The 12,358-nt window shown below is 44.4% G+C and overlaps 1 protein-coding gene across 2 annotated transcripts in view; it reads right to left on the bottom strand.

Annotated features, from left to right (window-relative positions):
• The window catches only part of LOC111970008 (multiple epidermal growth factor-like domains protein 6), a 78,069-nt gene that overhangs the window by 53,731 nt on the left and 11,980 nt on the right, over window positions 1-12,358 (bottom strand). For both annotated transcript variants that reach the window (XM_023996480.2, XM_023996481.2), the window contains exon 4: window positions 3,553-3,666. In XM_023996480.2, the coding sequence (XP_023852248.1) occupies window positions 3,553-3,666 (114 nt within the window). The remainder of the gene's footprint in view (window positions 1-3,552; window positions 3,667-12,358) is intronic.

Here is a 12,358-nt window from a genome sequence, read left to right as displayed (position 1 = left end):
TTTTTGTTTCATCAGACTAGAGGACATTTCTCCAAAAAGTACAATCTTTGTCCCCATGTGCAGTTGCAAACCGTAGTCTGTCTTTTTTATGGCGGTTTTGGAGCAGTAGCTTCTTCCTTGCTGAGCGGCCTTTCAGGTTATGTCGATATAGGACTTGTTTTACTGTGGATATAGATACTTTTGTACTTGTTTCCTCCAGCATCTTCACAAGGTCCTTTGCTGTTGTTCTGGGATTGATTTTCACTTTTCACACCAAAGTACGTTCATCTCTAGGAGACAGAAAGCGACAGAACTCCTTCCTGAGCGGTATGACGGCTGCGTGGTTCCATGGTGTTTATACGTGCATACGTGTTCATCTGTTTGTACAGATGAACATGGTACCTTCAGGTGTTTGGAAATTGCTCCCAAGGATGAACCAGAGTTGTGGAGGTCTACAATTATTTTCTGAGGTCTTGGCTGATTTCTTTATATTTTCCCATGATGTCAAGCAAAGAGGCACTGAGTTTGAAGGTAGGCCTTGAAATACATCCACAGGTACACCTCCAATTGACTCAAATGATGTCAATTAGCCTATCAGAAGCCTCTAAAGCCATGACATAATTTTCTGGAATTTTCCAAGCTGTTTAAAGGCACAGTCAACTTAGTGTATTTTAACTTCTGACCCACTGGAATTGTGATACAGTGAATTATAAGTGAAATAATCTGTCTGTAAACAATTGTTGGAAAATTTACTTGTGTCATACACAAAGTAGATGTCCTAACCGACTTGCCAAAACTATAGTTTGCTAACAGGAAATTTGTGGAGTGGTTGAAAAACGAGTTTTAATGACTTCAAATAAAGTGTATGTAAACTTCTGACTTCAACTGTATATAGCGTTTTGCAACAAAATATGTTTATTTGTCTCTCTGAAATTAAACAATCAAGTGATAGATTTACAAAAATACATGCATGTCATTGATCAACCCCATGCCATGATTAGATAGTGAAAAAATCCCAATCTCTTTCATAAGTTCTTTAAAAAATAAAAGCTAATTTATCAACATTTCTGAAAATGGATATATAGCATTTTGGAAAGAAACTCTTCATGTAGAACTCCTGCCACTGTAGGGGTTGCTTTAGGTCAGCCAGAACCAATTGTGGTGCACGCACCTAGGCCAGTGGTCCATTCGGTGCCAATCACATGGCAATGTAACTGCCACTCCATTCATGGGCTAATAGCCTAATAGTAGGACGGGGGTCTTCTGCATAACTGTCCGCCAGCTACAGTAGGCCCCTGGGTGCACATTGACGACAGCTATCACTCACCACCCTGAACAATGGCGGCAAGTCTTTACGTGTGTGTGAGGAAGGGCAGGAAGGGGAGCTGGAGGGGGGATAGCTAGCTAGCTGCTGGTGTCTCCTCTGACGTTAAACAGAGAGGCTGACAGACAGAGAGAGAGAGCAGCAGGGGACCCCCAGTGAGTCCCTGTGAATGGCCTGAGTTGATTATTTCCTGATGTTTAACCCTCCCTCTGTCCTTCAAAAGATGGATCAGCAGGGGCAAGGCAAGCGACATGCTGCTTCACACCAGACTAACCATTTACTCATACATCCAACACACAAAGTACACACTCTCCAGTCTTATCTACCATTCCATTCCAGTGTTTAATCGCTATATTGTAATTACTTCGCCACCATGGCCTATTTATTGCCTTACCTCCCTTATCCTACCTCATTTGCACACACTGTATATATACTTTTTCTACTGTATTATTGACTGTATGTTTGTTTATTCCATGTGTAACTCTGTGTTGTTGTTTGTGTCACACTGCTTTGCTTTATCTTGGCCAGGTCGCAGTTGTAAATGAGAACTTGTTCTCAACTAGCCTACCTGGTTAAATAAAGGTGAAATATATTTTTTTTTAAATGAGGGCCCCTCACAGTCTGCAACCTTGTTCTCAGAGCTGAGGAGTAAAAAAACGTCTGGCCATCACAGAGATAGGAGAGACACTAAGCAGTGAGTGTATTTCAGTGAAATCACAGAACACGGCTGAGCTCAGAATAGCTTGATCAAACAAAGAGACAGAGCAGGTTGAAAGATGGGATTTGGATTGTCTGCCTTTTCCAGGATCATTTTCACAAAGGAGTCAGGTCTTCAGCAGCAGGCTCTCCTTTCTCTGTCAGGTGGCTGTGGAGTGAGAGCCCTGGGATAAAGGGAGCAGGGCTGGAGGAGGGCTGGGTCCTCGCCTACACACTTCATCCCATAATACATCATGTCTGTCAGCGAGGTATGCGTTCTCACCACAGCCCTCTGGGATGCAGAGTCCAGGTCTGACTAACGGATGAGCAGCTACAGGGAGGATCACAGGAGGCCTGCATCTCCTCTCACACTGAACAACCACATCAAAGCACATAGATGTCTATGCTGTACTGGGACTTTTCACTGTTCTTTAGATACAATTTAGCTGTGACCACTATGTAGAATGTTAACCCTGGACCCTTGAGAGGTCATCTTATTCCTCCTACCAAGCAGCATATCTCAATGGGCTTTGAATACAGCGTATGCGTGTGTGCGTGCCCTGTATATTCCACAGACCACCTCAGTCCCTCTCAGCCCTGTGACAGCACCCACCAAATGGTCTCCAGCTGTGCTCACACCTCATTGAGAATGTGTGTTCCCAGAGTCTCCAGCTTAAGCAGACAGACAGATGGAAGCTATCAGATCAGCCATTGTAGACAGCTTGCAGTAAGTATATCAGTACTGGACCTGCCCCTACAGAGGAAAGCCCTGTGTGATTGTCATCTGTTGTTGGCGTGTTTAACATCTTGTGAGAGAGCTGTGAGATCCCAGACAGACTGGGCTGGGTCTTGTTAGGGCACTTCATAAAGGGGACTCCTATTGTTCTGCACTTCCTGTACCTTTGAACTTGGGGGAGTGCCGATGTTGGCCACCAATCTAGGGTGTCTGAGAAGCCCTGGACTGTATGAGAGACAGGCGACTCTGGTGAAAGCCAAGCTCTTGAAGGAATTTCCTGTCGTGCGTAGTGGTCAGAAAAACAACAACATCCTCCACTCTAACGCACTGCTTCAACGGCTTGACTTCCACACTGCTGATGATAACATCATGGCAACATGGCAACTGTTGATGTAAGGAGATTCCCATTCATTCGTAGGGAAATGTGATCACTCAAGTTGAGTTCAGTGAGAATGCGAAGAGATTGGGTTGATATAATAACACTTATCTGAGGTAGAATAAACAGAAATGTGTTTTTAATCAATTGACAAACTGCTCTCTTTTTCAATCGATTTTCAGTTTCCCTGCTCATAAGATGCCTGCTCTACTTACTACTGCCTATTAATTCACTGTGTGTGAAGCACTGTTATTATAGCACGGTGTGATACTGTAAATGCTGTCTGCTAGTGATAAGCAGTGATACAAGCCCTGTTGAAGTAGTTCAACAGGGCTTGTATAATGGAAGTAGATGGAGGGGGGCCAGAGATACATACAGACACAGACAGGAACAGCAGGACATACTGTATGAACTACATTAAACAGATAGTGTTGTACTCACCATACTGGCAACTGGGCCCATTGAAGCCAGCAGGACAATCACAGAGCTGGGAGCTGGAGCGGGATCCCTGTCGACACTGGCCCCCGTTGAAGCACACGCCGTAGCTGCACACCGCTGGAGAACAGCACCGGGATGGGATGGACAGGGTGAGAGATGGAGAGAAAGAAAGAGAAGAGATGAGAGGAGCAGAAACACCTGGGTGCTGTCACAGGATGTCAACATTTGCAGTCCAGGACAGTTTGACCTCATTCTATCAGGGCCTCGTCAGCGCCCTGTTAACACCTGATTGCAAAGGGAATTTGATGCTCCTGATGTTACACAAACCACACTAAAAGGCTCCCTCCACCAGTTAGCTCCCTTTAAGAAGGAGGGTGGATGTCAGGCACGTTGCCAGGTGAAAAACCCTTCATCTGAATGTTTTTTTTGGGGAAATGAATCAGCTGAGATGATTTATCCCTGAGTGAGAGAAACAGGCTACAGTACATCTCTGCTGAAGGACATACAGTAGTCAACCCCCCACCCCCATCTCTCTCTCACTGGCATGTGTGAGGATCTTACGCAAGAGCGTTCTCATGTAATACCATATGACCATCTATAAAAACTGGTATAGTAAGGTCACATAGCGATCTGCCCTGAAACGGAACATATGGCCCATGTCTCCACACAGACAAAGATCATGCATCCAGTACTATTAGTGTAAGATCAGGCAGAGAGCCACAGGGTGAATCGATCTAGGACAGAGAATGGTTAAATCGAGTTAAATCCCCAGAGTCAAATTCTTTCTCTCATTAAGACGTGTGAAATTTGTGGAATCTAGGGGGGAATAAGAAAACACCTCAAACCACTGGGTAGCCTAGCCACGTGAATCCTGCACAGAGGTGTAGGCATCGCATTCCATACAGTCACATAACTCACATCCTCTCTCTCCTTCACCTCCAAGCTAGTGTGTGTGTGTGTGTGTGTGTGTGTGTGTGTGTGTGTGTGTGTGTGTGTGTGTGTGTGTGTGTGTGTGTGTGTGTGTGTGTGTGTGTGTGTGTGTGTGTGTGTGTGTGTGTGTGTGTGTGTGTGTGTGTGTGCGCATGCATGCGTTAAGCAGGGTGTAGTCTTAGAAGGATTGGCGCTTGTGTTTGCTCACACCCATATTGGCACTGGCAGGAATTAGGCTCAGACAGAGATGTAAAATCACCTAATCATGGCAGGAATGCCTGCTCTCCTCCCATCCCTCCTCAGGTATAGAGATGTAGTGTCTACCAAAATGCATTTCATTGCTCATCTAATCCAATTGGCAACTGGAAGACCAATTCACAATCCCTTTCCTTTTTGAAGCCATATATGAGCCCGTTATTAGCAGTAACGACATAACAAACAAAGATCAGAGGTGGTGCACAGTTCAACATTAGCAATAAAAATGATTGACAAGATATTCAAGTTTTTTTTAAGCTACAACAAAAGGAGAAAAGGGTTTGGCAGTCTATAAATACCTTCCTCGAAAAACAATTATAACCAAATTAAATTAACATTCTGCCTAAGGATATGTCCAATATGTAATTGTATGTCGTGACCTCGACAGGTGGTTTCTCTAGCTATAGCTGCCGTGTGTCATAGAAACAGCAGCTCCTCTCAATTCTGGACAGCTTCATAATGAACAGCCATTCATCTTACTCACATCCCACAGGTGGGTGACATCAGCAGGAGAGGAGACAGAGACGGGAAAATGGAAACATAGAGCAATTCATCTAAAGAAAACAGATGGTTCTGTCACCGATCTCCATTGGAAGTACTGTAACCACTAGCAATGCTCAGCAGACCTGGTGAGAACCTGCTGTGAAATCAATGACTGTATATCCCTGTAATCTAATCGTAAAGTGACTTTCATGTCCCCACACACTGTTCTGCTGTATCTACAGTAGAGCGTACAGTAGGATTACTGCTGTTCTGACCAGGCTATGAGGTGCTGAGAGCAAAATTACATGACTATAGGAAGCAACATTATTTTATGTTTAACAAGTAGCCACTTCTTTAACGACCTGAGAAAACCACTGGCAAGGAAACAAGGGGTCAAACAAACCTGAAGTTTTCAAAATGCCACAAGGCAAACAAGGGGATTGTCTTTTTCACCCTCCATAAATGGTAGACAGACTTTTTGGCAGCTAACTAGGGAGGGCATTTTTGGCCCTTGCTGCCCACTCCCTGCCCCTTACACTGCTTAATCTCCCTTGAAATAATTCCTTAACTTGCCGTGCAGTGTGGCGAACGGCGTAAGAGTCACTCTCATCTGTCTCTGTGATTGCCTTCACTCTGTTACAAAGACACCTTGTCTGAGGGGATTAGCTGCTTCCACAGAGACAGAGGGCTCTATTTTCGCTAAGGAGGCGCAAGTGTAAAACTCACGTCAGTTTGCAATTTCGTCATGTAAAAACTGGCGCACTGGTATTTTCCAGCCCTGATGCCAGGTTCAGCAATTTACCTGTCTAACATCAGCTCGCTTGCGCTGAGGTGGGAAGGGTGGCAATCAGGGGTTGGAACCAGTTGAGGGAACAGAAAATAACCGAAAACCAGAAAATAACAAAACATTTAGAGGAACAGAACCAGAACAGAAATAAAGTGATCGCTAGTGTTCCAGAACAGAAACGTTATTTTCAAATCTTGAGACCCTGCACATATCTGACCAATTAAATACGTCTAACAACCAGCTTTCCTGTTCCATAGCAAGCTGCTCTATCTGTGCTAATTATTGGGGTAAATTAGTATAAAATAATGAGCTAAATGTAAAAACAATGTTGATTTTACAGGTAATAAAAAAATTATGAAAAGGAACAATATGAACGGTTACTTTTTTGGAGTTCGAACGGATCAGAACTTTATTATGCTTGTCGGAACAGTGGAACGGAACCAAAAGAAGTAGGGGTTCTGTTCGGAAAGGAACGATTGGAAAATCATTTGGGTTCCAACCCCTGGTGCCAATAGTTGAGGTGTGACCCTAAAAACAAGCGCAAAAGTAACAATTTCGTGCAGTGCTAATTGGAAGTTTTAAGACCCATAAAAAGCAGGTCTTAACGGTAACACAGTTAATAATAGCATGGATTTTGAGAGCGGAAGCGCAGTCTATCCAGTCAGGACGTACAGTGCCAATGGTGCAGAAATGCACATTTTGTGCTGGTGAATCTCGTATTTTGAAACAAACAAATGGTTTCCCCCCATTTTGTTTAATTTGATTAAAAACCAAGCATAGCCTACCCTGCCTGCCCACGGGGAGCAATTATGGTGCATGTAACTGTATTAAGCCTCTTTAAAATAAGGTGTTGTTTAGTTTTGATTTGAATTATACAGTCTTTCTAGGCCTTATCAATAGTCTACTGAATTTAATTGTGCTTATTGACTACATTTGGCATGTCCATGTCCAGACTATAATTTACAGTAGGGCTAGGCCATATATCAGTGTGAATGCTATAGCCCGGGCTAGGCCATATATCAGTGTGAATGCTATAGCCCGTGTTTAACAAAGTATTTCCATATTGAAGAAAAGCAATTACAACAATGTGGACTGCAAACATGTTCAACATATTTAGCAAATATGGGGCAGGCTATTTAACGAACTAGGCTATAATGGTCTAACATTAGAATCAGAGTTGATGACAACGCAATGCCTAAAAGACCATAAATATATAACTTGAAGCAACTACATAATTAGCTATGGAGCACGTTCTGATTGGCCAGTGAGGGGCCAAGCCTAACACACCCACAACTTGTTAATTAATCAAAACCCAGCCCTTTCGCACCACTGCCAGCTACTGCATCCATAATTCCGGTTGTGAAAATAGCACAAATGTTTGACACACCCCTGAACCTATAAGCGCTATGATTTACCATTGCGTTAGGTTTGCTCAAATAAAGCCCACAAAGGGAGGTAATTGAGTCGCACCGCTACCGGATGGACCCTGGAGTCCAAGGAGCAGGTATCACCAGCTCAGCCTCTGACAGGGCCTACACATCACAACATAGGCAGTTTCTCTCTATAGTCTACGATAAGGTTCTGCTTGTTTAGGCTGTGTCGATCTGTTTAACGCCCAGAGTGAGAAAGAGGGGGAGCAGACTTACTGTAATTGTTAGGCACAAAAGCCCCTGCCGCCAACTGTTTGGGTTAGTAATCGGTACGCACGGAGCGCAGCACTGTAGTTTGAGGCAGCAAGGCATGTTCTGCTTTGCAGATACATGTGCCAAAGCAAAGGGTTCTCACAGGAGCCAGGCCAGGGGCAGCACTGTCAGATGGTCCTCGTCATCAGAACAACTTTAAATGTCACTCAGAAATGGTTCCTAGGCATTCCAAAAATGTGTAATTATCCTTGCTTTGCATAAAATCTCTTGTCATTTACCATTAAAATATTTCAAGCCTGTATCCTAAATCACTTATCTTAGTATGTATTTGATGGATTTCTCTGAATAGGGAAATCTCTTAAATTAAGGTAGGATATGCAGACTGCATGTGAAGTGGAAAAACCTGGTGGCTAAACTGAATGGATCAGAATGTCTCACTGTCTGGGAGTGTTGGTCACATCACAGATCTGTGTCAAAATAACCAGTACTAGACTCATCTCCATTCATTCACCCTGATAACCAGTACTAGACTCACATCTCCATTCATTCACCCTGTGGCTCTCTGCCTCATCTTACACTAATAGTACTGGATGCATGATCTTTGTCTGTGTGGAGGATATTTGAGGTACATTTGACACTCCTGCTTTTCATACACTGTGTTTACCATGGACATGTAAAACCCAAATGAAAACATCCCAAGACAATGAGCTTGGTCCCTGTGACACTGAGACACCATGCCATGCCTTGGTTGGACAGCCGGCCTGTTTATGTACGTTTGTTTATGTCTTTGACCATTGACATAGTTGTTCCCAGGATGCAGTGTTTCTCCACACAGACACAAAGACCACCCATGGACAGCCAATCTCCTCGTCCCGTTACTGGGCCTGCTTCAAGTGTACATCCGCCAGCATGGTCTTTCCCGCCACAAAAGGAGGCCAGTTCCCATTCAGCAGTTAACGAGGGCTCAAACTGGTGGCGCCATTGTCCCCGCTCCTTATCCTGTCACAAAACTAATTGTTGCCGTCAATCAACATAACTGCCCGCTTCCACTCTTGACCGTCCCAGTCCATTCTCCAGCCAGTGGCCACTCGCTGGGGATAAACACTTAGCTTTTTGAATGGACCTTAGAATGGAGATGTGGACGGAAGTCTCAAGAAGCACCATTAGCAAGTACCGCCACCAGTAGAGGCATTGTGAAAAACAAGGCTTGTCGTCAATTAATTGATTGGTATCCGTTGGCTGATGCAGTGATGTCCCATTCCCTAGGCCTGAAATTAGCTCTCCCTACCACTAGTTGCTCCATTTGAGTGCCACTCCCCCACCGAGGGACACTCGAAAACAAGGGGGAGGGCTGGGGGGGGGGGGGGGGGGGGGGGGGGGGGGGGGGGGGGGGGGGGGGGGGGGGGGGTATTGGGATTGAATCAAAAGAAGGACTTTAACCCTCAGGAGAGTCAGATAGTCATCAAGCCAATTGGTGCTTTTCAAAAACACAAAAAGAAACCTATTTCAATGGATGAACCAAATGAAGCATTTGCATGTACTTCCATGTGCACTTGACTTGGAAAAACAGTGGCAAATGGAATTCAAACCAGTTAGAACACATGTCAGTGTGCACAGATCCCACTCCTTGTGGGAAAGGTTCCTATTGCTTGCACCACTACAGGATTCTCAGTCAAAACAGGCCTATGCAACCAAAATGTTGGGTTTTATCACATGTACTGGGAAAAGAGGGTGTCTTCTAAATCCATTAGGTCTGCACTTTAACTTTGATTACATGCAATGGCTACCATCTGCCATCTGATACTTCAGTCTAAGAATCCCAACTATGTCATGTCAATAGGATGCTTGTCCCACACTATCTGAAATCAGGATTAGAAGGCAGGGAATAAAACGACTAGGAAAAGGGAGGAAGGGGAGGGACAGAGAAGGAGCCGTGACAATAAACCAAAATATTTCAATTGTTTTACAATTCTCAATCCTTAAATATGACAAAATAAGAGTATCTCTTAGCAGAGGGTGAGGGAGAACTCAACAAGTGGAGCCAGCAAGTCGGAAAATGCCCACAGCGAAAGTGAACAGCTGGACTGTATATGGGCGAGAGATGGGGAGAGGAGGACGATAGAAGTAAGCCAAAAGGAGAAGAGAGGGGGGGATAGACAGAGGGTTGGAAAGGGGGCTGTTAGCATGGCTGCTCATCACTGTGCCGGGCTGTTTTTCGACATGATGTGACTTCATTCCGCTCAGTTGTCTCACAATAATCACTGGTCATTAGTCTAATTAGCTTACAATCACTTTTTATTAGAGTAAAGGAACCCGCACCACACACACACATGCACGCACACATCTCACAGATGCCAGACACTTAATCACTATCTTAATGCACAACATTCTCATTTCTATCTCTGGGGTTTTCAGAGGCTTTACTAAAGCTGTATGTTTTACGGTTTCTGCTAAAAAGCTGATCTGTCTCCTTGGATGTCAAATGCACTGTCCTATAGATTGAATTGCGTTGAATGAAGAACACTGGAGATAGCACAGGCCTAAGTGTGTGAGAGCGAGAGAGGGTGTGAGCTTCCTTTTATCCTGGTTCAATGGCTCAGAGAAAAGGGTGATTAGTTTTTCCCGTCTCAAAGTACTGCCACGTCTTAAGTTACGGAGATAAAAGCCCAGCCGTGCGTCGAAGAGAGCCGACATTGTCACGCAGAAGAAAAACAAAACCCTGCGACTTAGTGAGGGAGACACTAGGCAGCGCTGGGGAATGCCTGTTAGGACGTTTCTTTGTGTGGTGTTTTAAAACAAACCAAATCTCAGGGGTTGAGCAGACAGCCTAATGCTTCCCTGGATAATTTAATACTGTAACCTTCTAACCAGAGACAAAGAGGTCTTTGAGGAAAGCATGGACCCCATAATGAGACCCTGCTGAAAGGCACATCCAGGGGATCATCTCTTGCCCCCTCGGCCCATCCCAGCCTCTTCCCACCAGCGCCTGTCCCAGACATTACCATGCTCCACGGGCGTGAGAGGAGGCTAGATACAGCATACAGGGTGGTCCCGGGGCCTGGACACAGGGGATGAAGACTGGTAGGGATAGTGATGCCCACGCTGTTTACGGGGGCTTTGCCAGGGATGCTCTCTGAAGTATGCAGGTTACGCGATGCCGATCAGAGGCTGTAAAATCCCATCAAAGGGCCCTGCCAGGTCTCACTGGCTTGGGGATAAGCCTGTCTACACAGAGATGTTAGGCACAAGGCCAAGCAGCAGACTCACCCCCAGCCCCAGTCTTATGCCCCTTGCCCGCCTCATGCAGCCTCAGCAACAGAGCTAACCCAGCCTCAGCCACTGCCCTAGAGAAACTGTGCTCTCCTGTTACCGTGGCACCTAGCCCAGCAGATCCCCAGAAGCCTCCCATCCATCACCAAAGGATTAGATTTGGGGAGATTCTCTTTAGACTCATTGTAATGTTTTCTTCTTGACTATTTTCTGTTCATTTGCAGTTCGACTCTCTATTCTGGGTTGATAGTCATTGTTTCTTGCCCCCAGACGAGGGTTGGTTGCAGTGGCAATTTAAGCATGCAAATCTTAGTGGGGCAAACCCCCCCCCCCCCCCCACACACAAAAAATTATGCATGCCAGCAATGCCACGACACAACACTAAACAATAATTTAATTGGACTATAACGGTGACAAACGGTGCCCACACACTGTTAAGGCATACATAAAGCTGTCCCAACAGCAGAGTCACAGAGTCAAAACCTTACCACCGCTACACATGGCCATCAGAGCCTTATCTGGCAGTGTATAAGAGGCAATAATGAGCGAGCTAGGACGGATAAAGTCAATATAACTATTTATTCAGCACTTTTGAAATGTACAGCGACAGAATTCAGAACATAGGCTGTGCTTACAGTATTCTCCCTGTACACCAAGTCAGAACCGTAGGATAAATAAAGGGTGCATATAAGCAGGCAATGAAAGCTCTTACAATATTCGATGATGACACTTCTCTAAAACAGGCTATAGACTACATGTAAACCACCAAATCAGAACAGTAGGTTAAATTATGAGGGGAAAATCGACCAAAATATTAGGGTGAGATACATGGGCTACTAACAGTTTACTACAAAACATTTACTTAGTATTACTTTCTTAGCTACAGTATACATACAGTGGGGAGAACAAGTATTTGATACACTGCCGATTTTGCAGGTTTTCCTACTTACAAAGCATGTAGAGGTCTGTAATTTTTATCATAGGTACACTTCAACTGTGAGAGACGTAATCTAAAACAAAAATCCAGAAAATCACATTGTATGATTTTTAAGTAATTAATTTGCATTTTATTGCATGCCATAAGTATTTGATTACCTACCAACCAGTAAGAATTCCGGCTCTCACAGACCTGTTAGTTTTTCTTTAATTAAGAAGCCCTTCTGTTCTCCACTCATTACCTGTATTAACTGCACCTGTTTGAACTCGTTACCTGTATAAAAGACACCTGTCCACACACTCAATCAAACAGATTCCAACCTCTCCACAATGTATCTCCCTGGGATATTACATAATTTATGCAGCAGCATACAATACATTTTTGAACAGGAAGGTGGCGTGGAGGTCCTTCATGGGCAAATTTTGTCATCAAACTTTGTCATCAAAGTCTGACATTCTCTGGATTTATGGAGCTTTCAAGACAACTGTGAACTTGTAAAAAAAC

This window comes from Salvelinus sp. IW2-2015, linkage group LG11 (assembly GCF_002910315.2).
Source record: "Salvelinus sp. IW2-2015 linkage group LG11, ASM291031v2, whole genome shotgun sequence".
In the NCBI taxonomy this organism is placed as follows: domain Eukaryota; kingdom Metazoa; phylum Chordata; class Actinopteri; order Salmoniformes; family Salmonidae; genus Salvelinus; species Salvelinus sp. IW2-2015.
This window is presented reverse-complemented; position numbering and strand designations above follow the sequence as displayed.